General features: G+C 45.7%; 1 protein-coding gene across 2 annotated transcripts in view; it reads right to left on the bottom strand.

Annotated features, from left to right (window-relative positions):
• The window catches only part of SEC22A (SEC22 homolog A, vesicle trafficking protein), a 69,116-nt gene that overhangs the window by 7,473 nt on the left and 37,644 nt on the right, over positions 1 to 23,999 (bottom strand). For both annotated transcript variants that reach the window (XM_082262200.1, XM_082262201.1), the window contains exons 3-6: positions 15,684 to 15,847; positions 13,678 to 13,857; positions 10,948 to 11,066; positions 4,361 to 4,423 (exon numbers count right to left, since the gene is read on the bottom strand). In XM_082262200.1, coding sequence (XP_082118326.1) covers positions 4,361 to 4,423; positions 10,948 to 11,066; positions 13,678 to 13,857; positions 15,684 to 15,847 — 526 coding nt within the window. The remainder of the gene's footprint in view (positions 1 to 4,360; positions 4,424 to 10,947; positions 11,067 to 13,677; positions 13,858 to 15,683; positions 15,848 to 23,999) is intronic.

The following is a 23,999-nucleotide window of genomic DNA, read 5'->3' as shown; positions in this document are numbered from 1 at the left end:
CGTAGTTACCTCATCCCCCTGAGAAGAAGTCTAGGAAGGATGAGGAGAATGGAAATCCACTAATTTTTATTTGCGTGTGCCAAGAGACAGAGACAAAACTGCAAGGGGTTACCATGATAAACTGAATACCTCTCAAAACCTCTGCCTATAAAAACCTCATAGTGTGCTACACACTAGGGATGATCGAACGGTTCGGGTCGACCATCGGTTCGGCCCGAACATTGGGTGATCGAGGTTCTGCCGAATTTAGAACTTTTTGCCCAAAAAGTTTCGGAATTCGGCAACCAGAACCGACCAAAATGCAATGGTTCAGGAAATGGGCTTTAAAAGCCTGTGATTGGACCAGAACCATTAGCAAAAGCCAATTGAGGGGGCAGAAGAATGCTAGGAATGTGATTGGAGTGACTAGGGGGTCCATAGTCCAATCATTAGTGAATACGCCCCCCAGTATATAAGATAGCCCCCGCCAAATTCCTAGCATTGTTATACTGGACATGGAAGAGAGTGGAAGCAGTTCTGTTAATTTTACTTTAAAAGTTTCATTTAGCATTTATTAGTGTGAGGAAAGGGATATCTAGTGTAGTTAGGGTGCTCCTTTACACTTTAGTTAGCTTCAAAAATTTAGTTTCTGTAGGGAAAGTGTGAAGTGTCAGGGTGACCGTAATGTAGTGTAGGGTTAACTGACTGCTATGGCAGGGTGACCAAACCCTTCCATATCAGGGTGACCGCTATAGAGAAAAGCTAGTTTCTCTTGTGTCACTTTCGTTTCTGTAATATGGCTTCGCCGCCGCCAGCATTTTTGGCTGCAGGCGTTGCTAGTGATTTTTTGAGCACATGTTTGGAGTCAGACATGACATCTGAACATGTGTATAGGGGGTATATTATATATATATATATATATACACACACCCATGTCTGTATATATACACCTGCACATATATAGGTGTGAAAGGAGCAGAAAAAACTACTTGCGCTAATTAAATAATTAACACCAATATATTTCTGCTCCTATCACACCTATATATGTCTAGGTGTGTATATACATATAAGTATGTGTGTATATACACCACTATACACAAGTTCAGATGTTTTGCCTGATTCCAAAGAACCCAAAAAAATGCCCAAAAAACGCTAGCGTCAAAAAAAAAAAAAAAAAAAAAAGAAACGCCCAGGTGTGTTGTTGCAGGCATTTTTTTGGGGGTTTTTGGAGGCAGGCAAAACATCTGAACTTGTGTATATAGTGTACCTGTGAAGTTTCAGCTCTGTAGCATGTCCAGAACCAGAAAAAAAGATAATGTTTCAGTAGAGCAGGGATGGTGGGGCCCTACTTTTACACCTATATGATCTTTTTTTTATGCTTCTGGACATGCTACAGAGCTGAAACTTCACAGGTACACCCTTTTAGACCCCCAGACACAAAATCACACAAAAAAAAGTTCTTAAAAATTTTAATTTTTGATAAATTTTTGATAGAGAGCCAATTATTGAAAAAAAAAAAAAGATTGTTTGTATTAGAGCACTTTCAGCACAGGATGTTGGCTTCTCACTTTTCACACCTTGCCGGTTTAATAGCAGGCGTTTTTTTTGGCCATTTTTTTGGGTTCTTTTGAGGCAGGAAAAACATCTGAACGTGTGTATAGTGGTATATATACCACTATACACAAGTTCAGATGTTTTGCCTGCCTCCAAAGAACCCAAAAAAATGCCCAAAAAAACGCTAGCGTCAAAAAAAAAAAAAAATGCCCAGGTGTGTTGTTGCAGGCATTTTTTTGGGGTTTTTGGAGGAAGACAAAACATCTGAACTTGTGTACAGTACCACTATACACAAGTTCAGATGTTTTTCCTGACTCCAAAGAACCCAAAAAAATGCCCAAAAAAACACCTGCTATTAAACCGGCAAGGTGTGAAAAGCGAGAAGCCATATTCCAGATCTATAATTGCACTAATACAAACAATCTTTTTTTTCTGGTTCTGGACATGCTACAGAGCTGAAACTTCACATGCACACCTTTTAGACCCCCCAGACACAAAATCCAAAGAATTTTTTTTATTCTTTTATTTTTTTTTATTTTTTCAATAATTGGCTCTATATCAAAAATGACAATTTTTAAGAACTTTTTTGTTGTGTGATTTTGTGTCTGGGGGGTCTAAAAGGTGTACCTGTGAAGTTTCAGCTCTGTAGCATGTCCAGAACCCCCCAAAAAAGATCATATAGTTGTAAAAGTAGGGTCCCAACATTCCTGCTCTACTGAAAAATTATCTTTTTTATGGTTCTGGACATGCTACAGAGCTGAAACTTCACAGGTACACTTTTTGGACCCCCCAGATACTAAATCCAAAGTCAAAATCAAAAAATCTCTCTTTTTTTTTTTCAATAATTGGCTTTTTATCACAAATGAAAATTTTTTCACCCAGAACCCTAGGCACTTTTTAGGGGCATTTATTGGGTTTTAGGGCTTTAAAATTGTGTTTTTTGATTACCGAAGTTCGGGGTCCATTGATTTCAATGGGGTTCTGAAATCCGGGCCGAACTTTCGGGTAGTTCGGATGTTCTGGCCGAACCGAACTTTTCAAAAGTTCGATCATCCCTACTACACACTGCCAACTATATTAAAAACCAGGAACCGGTACCGATATACAGGAAATCCCAGTCTTGCCTAATGCTGGGCCTACTAGAGGTCCAGGCTTTGTCTGTCACAGTGGGCATACCCCTGAAGGAGTCTTCAAGATCTGGGAACCATAGAAATGGACCACGGCTGTCACGGTCCGGGGTCAGGCTCAGAGACCAGTATCTATAGCAGTAGAGAGGCTACCACTGACCAGCAGGATAAGTACACAAGCAGGTCACCCTGACGGATGACCCAAAGTGCGGGGTCTAAAGCACTAACAGGTATTCATCAGAGCTCCTGATGGTGGGGAAGGTTTTTGCTGCCTGTTAATACCAGGTTGCGGTCCTCAGGATCATCCCACCAGGAGGTGAGCAGTAGCAAATATAGCAGGTTGGGGTCAAGCAGAAGCGTAGTCAGTAAAAAAGCCAATGGTCGGTAAGAAGTGGTAACAGAGATAAGGACAGCTGGAGGTCCTCAAAAGGAGAAAGATATCAGCTGGAGCGAGCACAATCATCTGGCCAACAGGAAGTTCAGAGACATGGCTTAAATCAGGAAGTTCATGGGAGAAGCAAAGAGCTGAAGGTTCACCAGAAACAAGGCAAGAAAGTATAAAGGATCAAACCGGGAATTGTCCAGCATCTCAGGTGGTTTAGCAGGAAGAGGTTGTGGGTTCAGATTCCAGTTCCGACAACTGCCCTGGACGTGTATAGTGCCCTGGGGCTTACTGCATTGGTTGCCAAGGTAACCGCCTAACACAGGATCTAGTGCCCAAAGCAAAACTTTACAGGCTGGTCTCACATCGCCTGGGTCCAGACCCCAAGGTACACACCAAGAGTAACCAGAAACTGCTAGGAAGCCATAGGCAGTCAGATCTTGATAGAAGTTTTAGAAAAAAAAATGAATGGTTAAAGAAAAATACTTCTCCATGGGAGAACAGGTCCATCACCTATGGACACTAGCAAAAAAAAAAAAAAAAGGGAATCACATGGAGTGGATTGGGTTATAAGCATATGCTCTGGGGGCAGCTCTAGCACAATTTCGGCCAATGCCCAATCACCATGCATATAACTCATTGTACAAGTTCCATGCCCTGTACTGTATGACTAGGATAAAAGATTTAAGCTGAAATCGATTTGTTTCCGAAACAAATCACCAAAAATCTTCATTAAAGTGAATGTTGCTCAGTGGAGCTCATCAGACAAGCAATCCTCCAACTGCTACCACCATCTTCCCCTCAATCGACGAAACGCGTAGGGATGGAAACTTCTGCTACCACATGACTTTCACCATCTTGAGCGCACTCTGGCTCGATTGTGGTACAGTGCTCAGATAGGTGATTTGCCGTCAGATGATTTTGGGTGCCGTCATACTTGTGAGTGCTTTGTTTTTTTATACGAATAGGGGATTTTAAAATTAAAAGGCTGTACAGTACACTGTGATGGCTTCCCTGCTTTCTCTTTTATGATTTTGAATATCGAGATTTCTATTTTCTAGACAGTTGTAAAGAAAAACAAAGTCAGCAACGGAGGTTATGATCTAACATTGATCGCTGTGTGACCCTCCTTAGTCTCATTATTTTTAATGAAAGCTGCAGATTTGAAAAGATTGAAAACAACTTTTCAAATGATAAAATTTTAAAGCTTCTATGAGATTTAGGTGATTGGATTCATATTTGCATTAAGAAGTAAAATGAGCCCAGCTTCCTAAATACACCTCATTGGTGGACTGAGGTGGAGTCAGCAAACACTTACCTGGTATAGGCAGGCGACAGTTCCCAGGAAGAAGGCGATAATACAACTGGCATCATCATCGCTCTGCAATACATAAAATCAATGTTACTGACAGGGGTCACCTTTCCCTTATTGGACTGGGTAGATTTTCCTGTTATTGACCGGGGTTGGCTGTCTTGTTATTGACAGGGGGTGTCCGTCCAGTTATTGATCAGGGTCGGCTGTCTTGTTATTGACAGGGGGTGTCCGTCCAGTTATTGGTCAGGGACGCCTAACCGGTTATTGATATAGGTTACTTGTCCTGTTATTGATAGAGGTCACCCATTCTGGTATTGGTCAGGGATGCCCATCCTGTTATTGATCAGGGTTGGCTGTCCTGTTACTGATATAGGTTGCTTGTCCTGTTATTGACAGAGGTCACCCATTCTGTTATTGGTCAGGGATGCCCATCCTGTTATTGATCAGGGTCGCTTGTCCTGTTATTGATAGAGGTCACCCATTCTGTTATTGGTCAGGGATGCCTATCCTGTTATTGATCAGGGCCGGCTGTCCTGTTATTGATATAGGTTGCTTGTCCTGTTATTGATAGAGGTCACCCATTCTGTTATTGGTCAGGGATGCCTATCCCGTTATTGATCAGGGTCGCTTGTCCTGTTATTGATAGAGGCCACCCATTCTGTTATTGGTCAGGGATGCCTACTGTGTTATTGATCAGGGTCGGCTGTCCTGTTATTGATATAGGTTGCTTGTCCTGTTATTGATATAGGTCGCTCATTCTGTTATTAATCAGGGATGCCTATCGTGTTATTGATCAGGGTTTGCTGTCCTGTTATTGACAGAGGTCACCCATTCTGTTATTAGTCAGGGATGCCTATCCTGTTATTGATCAGGGTCGGCTGTCCTGTTATTGATATAGGGTGCTTGTCATGTTATTGACAGGGGTCACCCATTCTGTTATTGGTCAGGGATGCCTATCGTGTTATTGATCAGGGTTGGCTGTCCTGTTATTGATATAGGTTGCTTGTCATGTTATTGACAGAGGCCACTCATTCTGTTATTAATCAGGGATGCCTATCGTGTTATTGATCAGGGTTTGCTGTCATGTTATTGACAGAGGTCACCCATTCTGTTATTGGTCAGGGATGCCTATCCTGTTATTGATCAGGGCCGGCTGTCCTGTTATTGATATAGGTTTCTTGTCCTGTTATTGACAGGGGTCACCCATTCTGTTATTGGTCAGGGATGCCTATCGTGTTATTGATCAGGGTTTGCGGTCCTGTTATTGATATAGGTTGCTTGTCCTGTTATTGACAGAGGACACCCATTCTGTTATTGGTCAGGGATGCCTATCCTGTTATTGATCAGGGTCGGCTGTCCTGTTATTGATATAGGTTGCTTGTCCTGTTATTGACAGAGGTCACTCATTCTGTTACTGGTCAGGGATGCCTATCCAGTTATTGATACACAGTGGATATAAAAAGTGTACATACCCCTGGTGAAATGTCAGGTCTCTGTGATGTAAATAAAACGAGACAAAGACAAATCATTTCAGATCTTTTTTCACCTCTATTGTGACCTATAAACACAACTCAATTGAAAGAAAAAATGAAATCTTTTTTATTTGGGGGGGGGGGGGGGGATAAAATATAAAAAACTAAAATAATGTGGTTGCATAAGTGTGTACACCCTCCTATTATAGCTGTGTCCAGAGATAAGCAGTCACATTCAAACTCATGTTAAAATAGAGTCAGTACACACCTGCCATCATTTAAAGTGCCTCTGATTAACCCCCCAAAAAGTTCAGCTGTTCTAGTAGGTCTTTCCTGACATTTTCTTTGTCACATCCTGCAGCAAAAGCCATGGTCCTCAGGGAGCTTCCAAAGTATCAGAGGGATCTCATTGTTAAAAAGGTATCAGTCAGGAGAAGGGTACAAGGCATTAGATATACCATGTAACACAGTGAAGACAGTCATCATCAAGTGACATCACCAAGAACTGGACGTCCCTCCAAAATTGATGAAAAGATGAGAAGAAAACTGGTCAGGGAGGCTGCCAAGAGGTCTACAGCAACATTAAAGGAGCTGCAGGAATATGTGGGAAGTAGTGGCTGTGTGGTCCATGTGACAACAATCTCCCGCATTCTTCATATGTCTGGGCTATGGGGTATAGTGAAGATGGAAGCCTTTCCTTACCAAGAAAAACATCCAAGCCCTATACATTTTGCAAAAACACATCTGAAATCTCCCAAAAGCATGTGGGAAATGTGTTCTGGTCTGATGGAACCAAGATTTAACTTTTTGACCATAATTCTAAAAGATATGTTTGGCGCAAAAACACTGCATATCACCAAAAGAACACCATACACACTGTGAAGCATGGTGGTGGCAGCATCATGCTTTCGGGTGTTTTCCTTCAGCTGGAACAGGGGCCTTATTCAAGGTAGAGGGAATTATGAACCATTCCAAATACCAGTCACTATTGGCCCAAAACCTTCAGGCTTCTGCTAGAAAGCTGAACATGAAGAGGAACTTCATTTTTCAGCATGACAACGACCCAAAGCATACATCCAAATCAACAAAGGAATGGCCGAGCCAGAAGAAGGTTCAAGTTTTGGAATGACCCAGCCAGAGCCCAGACCTGAATCCCATTGAAAATCTGTGGGGTGATCTGAAGAGGGCTGTGCACAGGAGATGCCCTCGCAATCTGACAGATTTGGAGTGTTTTTTCAAAGAAGAATGGGCAAATATTGCCAAGCCAAGATGTGCCATGCTGATAGACTCATACCCAAAAAGACGGAGTGCTGGAATTAAATCAAAAGCTGCTTCAACAAATATAAGTTTAAGGGTGTGCACACTTATGCAACCATAATATTTTATTTTTTTTATTTTTACTTTCCTCCACCTAAAAGATTGCAGTTTGTTGTGTAACTGAGTTGTACAGTTTATCGGTCACATTAAAAAGATAGAAAAAGTTCTGAAATGATTTATCTTTATTCCTTTTTTTTTACATCACAGAAACCGGACATTTTAAACAGGGGTGTGTAGACTTTTTATACCCACTGTAGGTTGCTCTTGGACAGGGATGCTAATCTTGTTATTGATATAGGTTGCTTGTCCTGTTATTGACAGAGGTCACCCATTCTGGTATTGGTCAGGGATGCCGATTCGGTTATTGATCAGGGTCGGCTGTCATGTTATTGATATAGGTTGCTTGTCCTGTTATTGGTCAGGGATGCCTGTACTGCTATTGACCAGCTGTCCTGTTATTGATATAGATTGCTTGTCCTGTTATTCGCAGGGGTTACTCATTTTGTTATTAGTCAGGGATGCTTATCCTGCTATTGACAGAGGTTGCCTGTCCTGTTAATGATCAGGGGTCGGCTGTCCTGCTATTGACCAGAGCACCTGTCCTGTTATTGATCAGGGGTCGGCTGTCCCTTTATTGACCAGAGCACCTGTCCTGTTATTGATCAGGGGTCGGCTGTCACTTTGTTGACCAGAGCACCTGTCCTGTTATTGATCAGGGGTCGGCTGTTTTGCTATTGACTAGAGCACCTGTCCTGTTATTGATCAGGGGTCGGCTGTCCTGCTATTGACCAGAGCACCTGTCCTGTTATTGATCAGGGGTCGGCTGTCCTGCTATTGATCAGGGTGGCTCTTCCTGTTATTGACTGGTGTCACATTTTTAACATGTTTTTTTTAGCGCATCAACAGCACCTGTCTGACCTCATTCCACAACTTACATGTTCAGTCACTTTTCAATTTTACGGAGCATGAAACAACAAATATAAGAAATGGAACGGGTGAGAGGACAGTGTTTGTCCAGGAGGGGGAGCTCTGGAACCATCACAAGATAATCTGTCATCTTCAGATTTCCATATGAAGGGGTGAGGCGGCGTGCGCTCCAGTGTATAATCACACATACATCAGCGTGGGACTGAGCGTGTCCTGCTGGCTAATGACCGTGTAGTGCTGCTCATTACCACACGCAACTGCCTGCGTTTGTCACCATATTTAATTGGTTCATTAGAGGCGCGTTCAACTGGCAGGTGTGCGCAGCGCTCAGTGTGAGAACTGTGTGCGCGGATTTCCAGAAACCTCTAACATTAACCTCTGCTCAGCCAGGATGTATTAATTTGTATCGGATATACAGAATGTGTCTGCTTTTCATGGAAGGACACAGGAGCCAATGTATGAATACAGTTCCTGCGGGATTGCATGGGGACACATTTCATCTTTTGGCTGTAGGCTGCAAATTCACTGCAAAGGAGCCACAAGTGGCCTGCTTACAGCCAGTGCACGGCAAGCTGGAACCTGTAGTTCCTCAGTCTATATTAGACAGGTGTACTAATCATGCTTCTAGTGAGCGATCCCTTTCTTCAAATTCCCAGCAAAATGATCCTAGCATTTTTAGAGCCTCAGCCTCCCATGATCATCACCCCCATAGAACTTTGTTGGACATTCCAAAACCATGGAAATGAATATGGAGCTGTCCCAAATGGATATCAATACAGATTTACCCTCCTTTGTGGCTACAACACCCTCCACTCTTCTTTCCGTTAGATTTTGGAGGGTGTCTGTGGGAATTTGCGCCCATTTGTGAGATCAGGCACTAGTGTTGGAGGAGAAGACTTGGCTCACAGTGGCCACCAAAAAAAGACCTGACCATGTTAAACCTCACGTTGGCCACCAAAAAAAGACCTGGTTCACATGTTGGGCCTCATGTTGGCCACCAAAAAAAAAGACCTGACTCACAGGTTGAGCCTCACTTTGGATACCAAAAAAAAGACTTGACTCAAAATCAGTGTTCCAAATCATCTTAAAGACATTCAATAGGGATGAGGTCAGGGCTCTGTACAGGAGTTCCTCCACACCAAACTGGTCACACCATGTCTTTATGGAGCTGGCTTTGTACAACAGAGGTAGCACAGTCATAGTGGAACAGAAAAGGGTCTTCACCAAACTGTTACCACAAGGTTAGAAGAGCACAACTGTCTACAATGTCTTTACATGATGGAGTATTACCAAGACTCTTCAATAGAGACACCTGAACTCGTTGGAGGGGCATTCATGAACCTTTGGCCATAGAGTGGTAGGTGTAATGGTCAGGTATCCACAAACTTTTGACCACATTTTTTGGTGCACGAATGTCTGAATCTCCCTTATGCCTTCCACAGTGTCTGTTGCTCTCTTACACCTGCCACAGTATCTGAGGCTCCCTTAAATCCCCTATAGTGTCTGAGGCTCCCTAACGCCCTCCATAGTGTCTGTAGCTCCCTTACGCCCCCCATAATGTCTGTCGCCACCTTACACCCTCCATTGTGTTATTGCTCCCTTATACATTCTATAGTGTTTGTCGCTCCCTAATGCCCTCCATAGTGTTACTGCTCCCTTACACCCTCCATAAGAGTCTGTATCCCCCTTACATCCTCCATAGTGTCTGAAGCTCCCTTACATCCTTCCACAGTGTCTGAAGCTCCCTTACATCCCTCCACAGTGTCTGAAGCTCCCTTACATCCCTCCACAGTGTCTGAAGCTCCCTTACATCCCTCCACAGTGTCTGAAGCTCCCTTACATCCCTCCACAGTGTCTGAAGCTCCCTTACATCCCTCCACAGTGTCTGAAGCTCCCTTACATCCCTCCACAGTGTCTGAAGCTCCCTTACATCCCTCCACAGTGTCTGAAGCTCCCTTACATCCCTCCACAGTGTCTGTAGCTCCCTTACATCCCTCTATAGTGTCTAAAGCTCTCCATAGAGTTACTGCTCCGTTACGCCCTCCATAATGTCTGTCGCCACCTTACACCATCCATAGTGTTATTGCTCCCTTATAACTTCTATAGTGTTTTTCGCTCCCTTTCAACCGCCATAGTGTCTGTCGCTCCCTTACACTCTTCATAATGTCTGTCACTCCCTTACACTCTTCATAGCATCTGTCACCCTCTTACACTCTTCATAGTGTCTGTCGCTCCCTTACTTCCCTCCACAGTATCTGTCGCTCTCTTACACCCTCCATAGTGTGTAGCGATCTTACACCCTCCATAGTGTGTGGCTACCTTACAGTCTTCATAGTGTCTGTCACTCGCTTACACCCCTCCACAGTATCTGTCGCTCCCCTATGTCGCTCCTTCGCGTCCTCCATATTGTCTAGTCACTCCCTTATACCCTCTACAGTGTTTCTGCTTGTACAATGGTCTGCCCGGATTCTCTTTTTTTGTTTTATCTGTTTTGATTGCAGGTCTCTAACATTTATTTTCCCTCTTTGCTATGGTTAAGACTTGTTCTGTACCAGCCACTAACTATGCACCCCTCCTGAAGCAGCATATCGTGGGACTGATTGTCTGCTTTGTACAGAGCAGAGGCAGCGCGGTCTGTAATAGCATAAAAGGACTTGAAACGAGGGGGTGCAGGTTTATCTTTTGGAGCGTTTATTACAACTGAAACTTATAGGAGTTATTTTTTGGTGGAGATGTTACAGAACAGCTGCTGCCCTTGGTTGTCTTTGCTCTGTGTATTTATATTTCAGAATAAAACCCTCCAGAATCATTCTAGTGGCCTTAATCCCAAAACATAGGATATCCATATGACTACATGAGACATATATACTGTACCTGCAGCAGACTCTCCATTGCATGGAAGCCACGGATGAGATTGAGACCCGCACAGAGCAGGCTGAGCAGGCAGGAGATGACCCCCGTCAGGGTGACCGGCTCCAGGCGCTGATGAGGGGCTGGGGGTAGAGAATAGAGACAGGTCGGGTGACATGCATAACAAGTGCTGGGTCTCCTATTATTAATATCCACAATTGTGAAGGATTGTCTCTCATTGATCACTCTTACTCACATTGGTGAGGCTCCTCACATTTAACAGAGCACTGGCAACCATCCTAGAACGCACAAGGCCTGTGGAGACGCCTCAACATTGCAAGTCTACAGCAGGGAGCGTAGCTACGCGTTTTGGAGCGTCACTCTCCTTTCTCAAGCAGTGATTGCATAGGCAGGAAAGTGAGATTTATGTTGCTGGGGACCTCTGGGACTACAAGATCCCGCAGGCCCTCTGCATTCCAGAGTGCTTGCCGGCACTTCCTGCTCTGTTCCTGGTCTTCAGTGCCTCTCTACGAGTTGGCTGCTATGGCAGTGGCCACGAGCCCAGGAGTGCTTTATCCTATCAGCAGGGGGATCCAGTGGCGGATTTCCTACATTTGAGTGATCTCATGTTTACTCCACAGTGGGTTGCTATTTGTTTTTCTTTTAATAAACTCTTCTTGATAGTACACTTAGCTGGCACCCCTTCCTTGTTGGTTAATTTTTTTAAATATTTAATACAAAACCCATTCTGAACTCCACTAGTGTGGCGCCCTTACTTCTTACCAACTAGGTAGGATGACCTGGCCAAGGTTATTCTCAGGGATGTAAACATACGATTGGTTGCTGAGTGACATAGATTAGTTGTGTCGGGGTCACAGGCTTGGAAATCAATGATAATGGAGAGAACGGAAAATAATCACAAACAGCGCATATTGTACGATGGCCTCCATGAGGGCGAGGAAGCCAGGCGGAAGAAAACTCTTTGTGTGAATCACTGAGGTGGAAAGATTGGAACAATGGAGGTAATGAGGTGTAGATACAGGCCGGGGTGAGGCCTGGGCAGCCAGGAGCAATAACACGAGATGGGCTCCCGCGACTCCCCGCGTCACTCTAACCATTGCTCACTTCAACAGCTAGAGGACAAGGTTTACAATACGGACACTACTCTGAGAAAACACAGCAAAGGGAATGGGACGTTCTGCTGGCCACGCAGAGGTGTCTAATCTTCTCTCCAGGCTACTGGCCACTTCTGAAACCCACCAATGTATGGCAGTGCAGGGAAAACACCCACATAATCTCATCACCCCCAACTGGGGGTTACCACACATGGGACATCCTGGAATAACTAAGCTGTCCACACACCACCACAGTTTAGTCCATCAAAGCCACAATACGTTTGTACCAACTTCCTGCACACCTGGGATGTTCTACGACCTTTCTGTGTTTCCTCCTGCTACATTCTCTATTATAGCGGACCCCAACCTTCTGGCACCGGGAACTGGCCTCAGCCACCAAAACCCCTCCATGGACCGGGGGGGGCGACTGGCGCTTGGCGGGAGTTTGGGTTGGGGAGGGGAGACGGGGTGGTATGAGCGCTTCTTGTCACCTTGAGGATTGGGGGGGGGGGGGGGAGTGCACCTGTTACCTGGAGGGCTGTCACATCCTAGTGGTGTGCAGCTCATCACCTCTCGTGTGTGAGCTGCCCCTGTCACCTGGGGGGGTTGGGTGGTGCAGCAACCTCTCACCTCGGGGGGGGGGGGGGGAGGGGCTTGTGCAGCCTGTCACCCCTGGGTCAGCAGTTTCTTTTCTACATTCCTATCCCTAAGTAAGGTGACCACAGAGAGGGAAGGGAGTAGTGGTACTGGGTGAAAGGGAGTGGACACCCTCTGGAGGTGGGAGGGTGGCTGTACCGGTTATGTTAGCTCGCTCAACTGCTTCCCACAGCCGCTTCCAGGCGCTGCTCTGCAATACCGGACTGCTTTCCTGGCGAACTCTGCATAGGCTCCACAGCAGCTTCCACGTGCTGCTCTGCAATACCTGGACGCTTCCCTTGCAGACTATGCATAGGTTCCACAGCCGCTTCCAGGCGCTGCTCTGCAATTCCTGGCCGCTTCCCTTGAAAACTCTGCATAGGTTTCACAGCCTCTTCCACGTGCTGCTCTGCAATACCTGGCCGCTTCCCTAGCTAACTCTGCATAGGTTCCACAGCCGCTTCCAGGCGCTGCTCTGCAATACCTGTCCACTTCCATAGCGCATTCTATTCGTTCACATGTCTACCAGAAGTGTTGGTAAGAAACTCTACACTTAGATGGTGGCGCCCCCTGTCTTTTGAATCTCTTTGCACTGCACTAAAGTGTGAGGGCTATGCTTGCACAGTTCCTTCCAGTGTTTCCTGCATCCCCATGCAGGTAGTCCCATTCATTTCAAATGGGACGCAGTGGCTGTATAGACAATGCTGTGCTCCCAATTTGACATCCGTGTAAGAGCAGAGCCCTAAATGCAGACAATGTGCGTTCAGGGCCCTGCACCTACACGGGTGTCAAACTTGTCTGTGCAGTCACTGCGTTCTAATTGACATGAATGGGACTGCCTGCATTGGGATTTACATCCGCATGCGGGCAAAAATGGCCCTCATATGGGCGTCTGCTGTAGCACACCTGTGTAAAGGAGGTCTGTATATGGCTGGAGCACGCAGGCCCCTATGAACACCTCATCCCCAGATATGGGGCATTACCAATGAGAGGACATCCTTACCCATCCCTTTATATTCCATATCTTTTCTATGGCGGACGCCATTCTCCATGCCGAGCTCCTGCAATGATATCTGGTAGGGTGGCCGCAGGCGGATTTCTGTCTGCATGTCGGCGAGATTCATCTTGGTGGAGAGCGAGCGCGGGTTATTGAATCGCTGCTTCGTCTTCTGTATGAAATTATCTGTTGGATGAGATGAAACGCATTAGGGAATGTCCCCTTTCATTAAATTACGCCCACCTTTTCCGGCTGCCCGCTTCTTATATTATCTGCGCTGCACCCTGTCAGTGGCGTTCCGATGGGCGCGCTGTTTATCACCCGGCTATCTTCCTGCAGCAGAAAGTAATTTATCTTTTTCCAAACGCCTTACTTATCAGCCAGCCGCCTCTATAATTTTCAGCTGCTTGTTACCCGGCTCTGTATTTATTAGACTCACTTTGCAGTTTGTTGCCAATAAAAGGGCCGCCAGCGCTCCATCGGGGCAGAGTCATCCGTTTTATGAGGTGTCAGCGCACAGCCGCTAAATCACGCCACAAACATTTTATCTGCGCAGCAAAAGGTCACTGAATGGAGCTCTAAGAATAGAGTGCCGGCTTTGTCTGGGCACAAAGGAGCGACCAGGACGCTGGATACTGACACCGAGTAACAGGCGGGGAGCTCAGAGCCAAACAATCCTACAAGTGTCACTTAGGAGGGATACAAGCAAAGGGTTATGAGATATCCTCCCTCCAACCTCCATTGCATGGTTGTAGCGGCTTCCTCTCCTGGACTGAAACGGCTTCCTCTGATTTCACTGCACACTGTGAGCTTCTCACAATGTGCATTAGAAGCTGCAGCAAGTCAAATAGAGCCCCGCCCCATTTCCTGGCTGGAGGACATCCAGCATCATCTAGCCTTTCCTCTCAGTCTGGCTGTCCCTGGTCCCACCCCTTCCATTCATTGGATTTGAGTTCTTTCGATCATGGAGGCTCAGCATCACATGTGGGCATTACAAAGGCCGGTCTAGGCACACCCACTCCTCCAGACTGACACCCACCTATCAAGGAATTTTAATATTTGCTTAACTCCTCCCAAAAGCCAGCCCACTGCTTGCATCAGAGCTGAGGAGATAAAGAGATATAAAGTAACATTCTTTGTAAACATTAGACGGGAGATGGAGAGATACAAAGTAACATTCTTTGTAAACATTAGACGGGAGATAGAGAGACACAAAGTAACATTGTTTATAAACATTGATCAGACGGGAGATAGAGAGATACAAAGTAACATTGTTTATAAACATTGATCAGGCAGGAGATAGAGAGATACAAAGTAACATTGTTTATAAACATTGATAAGACAGGAGATAGAGAGATACAAAGTGACATTGTTTATAAACATTGTTCAGACAGGAGAGAGATACAAAGTAACATGGCTTATAAACATAGATTAGACGGGAGATAGACAATGTTACTTTATATCTCTCTATCTCCCATATGAACAATGTTTATAATAAACTATGTTAATTTGTATCTCTCCATCTCCTGACTGATTAATATTTGCATACAATGTAACTTTGTATCTCTATCTCCTGTCTGATCAATCTTTATAAACAATGTAACTTTGTATCTCTCTATCTCCCGTCTGAACAATGTTTATAAACAATGTCACTTTGTAACTCTCCATCTGAACAATGTTTATAAACACTGTGTCAGATGGTCTTTTCTTTCACAACATTAGCTATTACAGCTGCTGTATTTACACAGGAACTCCTGGCTGTCATTTTTACAGTCTGGAATTTTCAGTAAGTGTGGCAGAAGGCGCGGTGTACTATACATGCTTGGTGTGCCTACCTCTATTCATTTTATTTAGGTTTATTCAACAAATCAAAGATCAGTGAAAAAACTGCAAGCTGCCAGTGCCAGTGGCAGAAACCATTTTCAACCACCTGAGGTGGGCTGTAGTAGCTGCCTGGTTATTATGATCTGTAGTGTCTGAATAAGAGGAGATTTTACCTCGCAGTTACTTACCGAATTCGATGAAGGAGTACGGGCGGATGGCGGTGTTGATGTGAACCATCTCGTAGGTTGTGATGAACTCTTTCTGCAGCTCATCCAGGAAGCAGAAGGCCAGGACGCTGGGGTAACTGTCAGAGCACAGCATCATGTAACTGACTCCCAGAGAGGTGATAAAGCTGCAAACAAACAAGACAAGGTGATGTGATGTGCGGCGATCCATTCCCCCGAGCTCCATGTACTGCCTGTCTGACATCCCGGGAAAGTGGAGGAATAGAGCCGGACCCCTGAGGTCTCATATCTTTATTTTATAGCATTGTGATCCAATGGCAGATGGGGGAAATATAGAGAACCTGAATATTAGACTGGCTGCCTATAAAACCCTTACGTGTACAAATGGCATAGTACATACGTGTTTAAAGCATGCTCACAGCTGCTTGGTACCGGCTTTAACCACTTAACTATTTCTGGAGCGGAAGAATTTGTCCTCTTAACCACTTTACCCCCAGCCCTATTTCGGACACTTTTTGTTCACAAGTTAAAACCAGTATTTTTTCCTAGAAAACTACTTAGAACTCCCAAACATTATATATATATATTTTTTTAGCAAAGACTCTGGAGAATAAAATGTCGGTCATTGCAATATTTTTTGTCACGCGATATTTGCGCAGCGGTCTTTAAAACGCCATTTTTTGGAAAAAATTTGAAAAATCACATTTCACTGCATTTAAAAAAAAAACTAAACAGTAAAGTTAGCCCATTTTTTTTTGTATATTGTGAAAGATGATGTCATGCCGAGTAAATAGATACCCAACATGTTACGGTTTAAAATTGCGCCCCCCCCGTGGGATGGCGACAAACTACGGTCAATAGAGATCTCAATCTGCGACGCTTTAAATTTATTTAACGGTTACCAGTTTAGAGTTAGAGTGTAGCTCTTTTTTTTAAATTATTGCTCACGCTCTGGCGATCGCGGCGATACCTCACAGCGATTTCATTTCGCGGCTCGACTTCCGTATACGTTTTTTTTGGTGCGCGAGCTAACGGTGACGGGGGCGGCTTAATTTTTTTTTTTTTTCCTATTTATTTTTTCTTTTTTTTTAACTTTATTACAGGTTTTTAAAAAAAAAATAAATCTGATCACTTTTAATGCTGTCACAAGCAATGTAAACATCCCTTGTGACACCAATATGTAGTGACAGGTACACTTTATGGAGGGATCGAGGGTCTAAAAGACCCCAAACCCCTCCACTACACTTCCCTGTATGCAAAACGCCGAAAACTGCATTTTTGCATACAGCCGTTTTTCAAATCTGCCACCTTTTGCAGCACAGTAACCCGGAAGTGACGTCATAGACACCGCCTCCGGGTTACGTCATCGGAGACCCGATCTATGCCGTTTCCGGCATTCATCGGGACTCCATCCAGCCGGCGGACGTGCCGGCTGGGTGCTCGGGGGGGGCGTCCCCTCCGGCCCCCCCCCCCCCCCGGGTAACGATCGAGCGGCTCCTGAGCCACATCGGTCGTTACCGGCGGAAAGCCAACCGTCGGCTCTAAACAACGGTACCGGGGTGATGCCTCTAGCTAGAGGCATCATCCCGGTATAACCCCGCAAAGTTTACCGACGTAGATCTACGTGGCTGGTCGTTAAGTGGTTAATGACCAGGCCATATTTTGCGATTCAGCACTGCGTTACTTTGTCCTTTTTTCCCCACAAACAGAGATTTCTATTGCTGGTATTTGATCACCTGTGCGATTTTTATTTTTTCGCTATAAACAAAAAAAAAGAGCGACAATTGTGGAAAAAAAAAAACAAAAAAAAAAACAATACTTTTCACATTCTGCTATATAACATTCCCCAAAAAAAAAATTTAAAAATCAAATTTTTTTAACATTTTAGGCCAATTTGGTTTTCTGGTTAAAATATTTTTGGTTAAAAAAAAAAAAAAAAAAAAAACCCAATAAGTGTATTTTGATTGGTTTGTGCAAAAGTTATATCTACAAACTACGGGAAAGATTTATGTCATTTTTATTTATTTTTACTAGTAAAGGCGGCGATCTGCGATTTTTTGTGGGACTGCGACATTTTTTACACTTTTGGGGGTACCAGTGACATTACTACAGTAATCAGTGCTAAAAATATGTACTGTCACTGTAATTAATGACACTGGCAGGGAAGGGGTTAACACAGTAAGTGATCAAGGGGTTAAATGTGTACCTAGGGGCGTGTTTCTAACTGTATGGGGGCGGGGCTTGTGAAATTACCATAGAGACATGCGTTCCTATATAGAAGGATCACAGGCACTCTGTGATCATTGCAGAGAGAACGGTCAGCTGTGTTTACAACATCCGACCGTCCTTCTCTCTCAGCGGGGAGCGATCGCGGGTGTCAGGCGGTAATCGCAGCCACCTGCCCCGTGCATCGGAGTCCCCGCTGCCGAGTGTGGGCAGGAGCGTGCTCACCCCCTAGCTGCAGGCGCATGATCGACGTATACCTACGTCGGTTCACACAGGAGGGGCTGCCTGCCGTGTGATTTTGTTTTTGGGGCTCTAGGGGGGGGGGGGTGTGCGCCACTGAAGCCGCAGACACAGCGGAAGCCAGTCTGCAGGTCCAGCAGCCGCGATCCCCGCTGGCCCCCGGTGATTGTGAAGGAGAATGACAGAACAGACATCTGCCTATGTAAACAAGGCAGACGGCTATTCTGTCAGACAGGAAGGGAGAGATCGTGTGTTCCTACTAATACAGGAACACAGATCTCTCTCTTCCTGCAGTCAGTCCACTTCCCCCACAGTTAGAAAGCACTCCCTAGGGGCACAATTAACCCCTTGATCGCCCCTGATGTTGACACCTTCCCTGCCAGTGTAATTTATACAGTAATAGTGCATATTATTTAGCTTTCAGGTTGCACTCAGCAAGCGGATGGCCCAAAATCGATTTTTTCGATTTGGAGGCCAGAACTCCGCTTTAAGGTTGATAAACATTTGCAGGAGGCTTTTTATTTTTTATTTTTTGAGAGCTGTGAGTGAGCAGAGAACGGCTCTCTAAGAATCGAACAAATGCCGTTTTAAGATTGAGATCGCGATTTAACAATTAATCTCTATTGCCTATGGTTCTACTTTTATAAGCTGGCTGTTTTGGTTGTAGGGATGCCCGGATCACAAGACTGGCTGAGCAGTCTCAGAAAAACTTTGGTAGGTAAAATAGTTCTAATGTAGCCACTTGTGTGGAGTTCCGCATTAATAAATTGTAATAACTACATAAGAAGATACATTGTATGGAAATTCAAGTTTACTCTTTGTATTTCCTCTTTTTTACAATTTTGTATCTGAAATACCTTTAACCGGTTGCCGACGGCCGCACGACTATATACGGCGGTGGTCAGCCCCGGCCAGGCAAAGTGACACATATATATATATATATATATATATATATATATATATATATATATATATATATACACACACACACACACGTCACAAGCCTGTCACTTCCTTGTGAGCCAATAGCGGGCGAGCCCCCGCCCCGGCTCGTTCACTAGGAACTCCGTGCGTGTGAGCGGCGGACCCGATGTCCGCCAGTCACTTGGTCGATCGTTGGTGGAGAGGGAGAAAGGCAGGCGGCTGATGTAAACAAGCCGCCTGTCATTCTCCCCTGTGTAGGAATGGTGATCATACGGTTCTACTATGTAGGACCGTTGATCTCTGTTCCTACACCAGTAGCCATGTCCAATCACAGTTAGAATCACGCCCCTAGGACACACTTAACCCCTCCTTCCCCAATAAAGTTAACCCCTTCCCTGCCAGTGTCATTTTACAGTAACAATGCATATGTATAGCACTGATTACTGTAGTAATGTCACTGGTAACCCCAAAAGTGTCGAAAATGTCAGTCAAGGGTCCGATCTGTCCGCCGCAATGTCGCAAAAAAAAAAAAAAAAAAAAAAATCGCAGATCACCGCCATTACGTGTTAAAAAAAAAAAAAAAACACCAAAAATGACAGAAATCTTTCCCTTAGTAAACGCAATAGCTTTTGCGCAAACCAATCAAAATACGCTTATTGTGATTTTTTTTTTACCAAACATATGTAGCAGAAGACAAATTGGCCAAAATTTTTAAAAAATTCTGATTTTTACATTTTTTTTTGGGGGAATTTCATATAAAAAAATGTGAAAAATATTGTTATTTTTGCAAAATTGTCGCTCTTTTTTTGTTTATAGCGCAAAAAGCAAAAATCGCACAGGTGATCAAATACCACCAAAAGAAAGCTCTGTTTGTGGGGAAAAAAAGGACATCAAATTGGTTTAGGTACAGCGTCGCACGACCGCGCAATTGTCCGTTAAAGTCACGTAGTAAAAAAAAAAAAAAACGCAAAAAAACCCTGCTCAGGAAGGGGGTAAAATCTTCCGGGGCTTAAGTGGTTAATAAACGTTTTTAAACAGAAGATAAATTGTGTCCTTTATATCTGTCTGGATTAAGTGCCGGTTCACACTACCGCGGCACGACTTCGGGGGTGACCTGTGGAGTCGCGTGCACCGGGACTTCGGCGCGACTTGCACGGACTTCATAAATGTCAATGCAAGTCGCTCCAGGTCGCCCTGAAGTAGTACAGGACCCTTTTTCTAAGTTGGAGCGACTTGTGTCCCTCCTATTAGAATGGTTCCCTTAGCACACAATGTCGCCTGACAAGTCGCAGTAGTGTGAATGGGCACTAAGACTTCACATAAATGAGAGTTTCCCTTGAAGGAATGCAGAGAGTTAATTTCTAGCATGCATTAGATGTGCATTAATATTGTATATACACATTAGGAGCGTACAATGTATCGATCGCAACATTCAACATTAGCTTCAATTTCAGTGTAAAGCACATAAAATGCTTCGCTCAGCATCTGTGTGATGGTTTGATAGCTAAAGTGGAGATCAAGGCAGGTTTATTATTCCATCTAACCCAACCTTTACCTCCCCCAACCTCCACCCCCCATCAATCTGCTTTACCTTAGGGGCGTATCTACAGAGGTTGCAATTGCAACCGGGCCCCATGCTCCAGGGGGCTTCTGCGGCTCCCCTGTACACCTGGATAGGAGGGGCGGCGGGGGCAGCATGTAGAGAAATCACTGTCCTCCTTTTTCCTCCTGTACCTGCAGGAGGAAAATGGAGGAGATTGGTTCCTCTGTATGCCGCCCCCGCCACCCCTCCTATCCAGTTCACTTGTGTTCTTCTGTCTCTGGGCCCCTGTGTGCTCCCCTGGTCTGGTCCCCCCCTACTGTGCTTCCTTCCTTTTCCTGCCGGCTGCTGCTGTGTCACAATAGAGAACCAGGAAGGGGTCGGTAAATATGTAATTTATCAGCTCCTTCCTTTTCTGAATGGACAGAGTCATAGTCAGTCACATTGTAAAAAAATAAAATAAAATGATAAAAAATAATACAATTAAAATACCAAAAAATAAAAACTACTGACACCAGTGGGTGAACTTCCAGGATCGCAAAGGTCACACTTGCGACCGGGCCCTGGCATTCCACCACCGTGGGGAGGCCCCAAGATGGCAGGAAGGGGGCCCACTGCAGAACTTGTGACAAGGGTCCCGCTGCAGAACCGTAATAAAGGGCCCCACAATGAGATTAAAGGGCCCCAGGATCAGTGGATCGAGCCCCAGGCTTGAAGGGAAGGTCCCTTCGTGGTTTCTTGCACCGGGGCCCTGAAGGTTCTAGTTATGCCTCTGCCTTACCTCTTCTGTAGTCAGGACACCGGATTCACATATTATATGGCCAAAGGTACGTGGTCACCGAAATGTCACACCTATATGAACTTGTTGGACATCTCATTCCAAAAACCGTGGCCATTAATACAGAATTGCCCCCTCTGTGGGTATACCATCCTCTGCTCTTCTGGGAAGACTTTCCACAAGATTTTAGAGGGTTTCTGTAGGATTTTGCGCCCATTTTTGAGGTCAGGTACTGATGTTGTATGAAAAGACCTGGCTCACATGTTGGGCCCCACATTGGGCACCAAAAAAAAAGGTCTGGCTCACCATCAGCATTCCAATTTATCCCAAAAGCAATCAGTAGGGATGAGGTCAGGGCTCTGTGCAGGACACTCAACTTCCTCCACACCATACTGGTCACCCTATGTCTTTATGGAGCTGATTTTTTTTTTTTTTTTTTTTTGGGGGGGGGGGGGGGGGAGAGTCACGTAGGAACAAAAAAGGGTCTTCACCAAACTGTTACCACAAGACTGGAAGAGAACAATTTTTAATCCTGCGGACCACAAACATGAATTTTACGTGCCTTATACATACAATGGTCAGGCTCTCTGCCCCCTTCCCCTGGATTACACTGCTGCCTTATACACGCAATTCTCGGGCTCTCTGCCACGTCCCCCTGGATCACACTGCTGCCTTGTCCACACAATGCTCAGGCTCTTTGCCCCCTTCCCCTGGATCACACTGCTGCCTTGTCCACACAATGCTCTGGCTCTCTGCCACGTCCCCCTGGATCACACTGCTGCCTTATACACACAATGCTCAGGCTCTCTGCCCCCTTCCCCCGGATCACACTGCTGCCTTATACACACAATGCTCAGGCTCTCTGCCCCCTTCCCCTGGATCACACTGCTGCCTTGTCCACACAATGCTCCGGCTCTCTGCCACGTCCCCCTGGATCACACTGCTGCCTTATACACACAATGCTCAGGCTCTCTGCCCCCTTCCCCCGGATCACACTGCTGCCTTATACACACAATGCTCAGGCTCTCTGCCCCCTTCCCCTGGATCACACTGCTGCCTTATACACAATGCTCTGGCTCTCTGCCACCTTCTTGCAGATCATACTGCTGCCTTATACACATAAAAAGCTTGAGCTCTCTGCCCCCTTCCCCCTGGATCACACTGCTGCCTTTTACACACAATGCTCCTTCTCTCTGCCCCCTTCCCTCTGGATCACACTGCTGCCTTATACACACAATGCTCAGGCTCTCTGCCCCCTTCCCTCTGGATCACACTGCTGCCTTATACACACAATGCTCAGGCTCTCTGCCCCCTTCCCCTGGATTACACTGCTGCCTTATACACGCAATTCTCGGGCTCTCTGCCACCTCCCCCTGGGTTACACTGCTGCCTTGTCCACACAATGCTCTGGCTCTCTGCCACGTCCCCCTGGATCACACTGCTGCCTTATACACACAATGCTCAGGCTCTCTGCCCCCTTCCCCCGGATCACACTGCTGCCTTATACACACAATGCTCAGGCTCTCTGCCCCCTTCCCCCGGATCACACTGCTGCCTTACACACACAATGCTCTGGCTCTCTGCCACCTTCTTGCAGATCATACTGCTGCCTTATACACACAAAAAGCTTGAGCTCTCTGCCCCCTTCCCCCTGGATCACACTGCTGCCTTTTACACACAATGCTCCTTCTCTCTGCCCCCTTCCCTCTGGATCACACTGCTGCCTTATACACACAATGCTCAGGCTCTCTGCCCCCTTCCCCCTGGATCACACTGCTGCCTTATACACACAATGCTCCGTCTCTCTGCCCCTTTCCCCCTGGATTACATTGCTGCCTTCTACACACAATGCTCCAGCTGTCTCCCCCCTTCCCCCTGGAATACACTGCTGCCTTATACATACAATGCTCTGGTTCTCTGCCACCTTTCCCCCTGGATCACACTGCTGCCTTATACACACAATGACCTGTCTCTCTGCCCCCTTCCCCCTGAATCACACTGCTGCCTTATACACACAATGCTCTGGTTCTCTGCCACCTTTCCCCCTGGATCACACTGCTGCCTTATACACACAATGACCTGTCTCTCTGCCCCCTTCCCCCTGGATCACACTGCTGCCTTATACACACAATGCTCCAGCTCTCTGCCCCCTTACCCCTGGATCACACTGCTGCTCCCTTATACACAAGAAATGTTCCGGCTCTCTGCCAACCCCCCCTCCACATCCCGCACTCTGCATCACACTGCTGCCTTAGACAAACTCCTCATTGGATCTCACCTCCTTATCCAGCCATGTGCTTGCGCTCCGGGCTCTCTCTCACCGTCTGTGATCAGCGCTGGCATTGGAAGTTCCCTTCCTTCTTCACCTTCCACTCTCTGCACTACTCCCAGTGCCTCCTTCTGAGTTCACAGGAGCTGGAACTACAGAGGAAGCATTGGGGATCAATGCGCACTGACATTACTGACCGTCAGCACTCATTGAGAACACTGAAAACAACATTGGGCGGTATACATCCACCACAACCTTAATTTGTGGCAGAACCTCTGGGGGCCATCAAACTTTTCTCATGGACCATCACTGCTCCACAGACCACTGGCTGGCGACCACTGT

This window comes from Pelophylax lessonae (assembly GCF_965119305.1).
Source record: "Pelophylax lessonae genome assembly, chromosome: 6".
NCBI lineage: Eukaryota > Metazoa > Chordata > Amphibia > Anura > Ranidae > Pelophylax > Pelophylax lessonae.
Note: the sequence above shows the minus strand (reverse complement) of the source record. Positions and strands in the feature narration are given on the sequence as shown.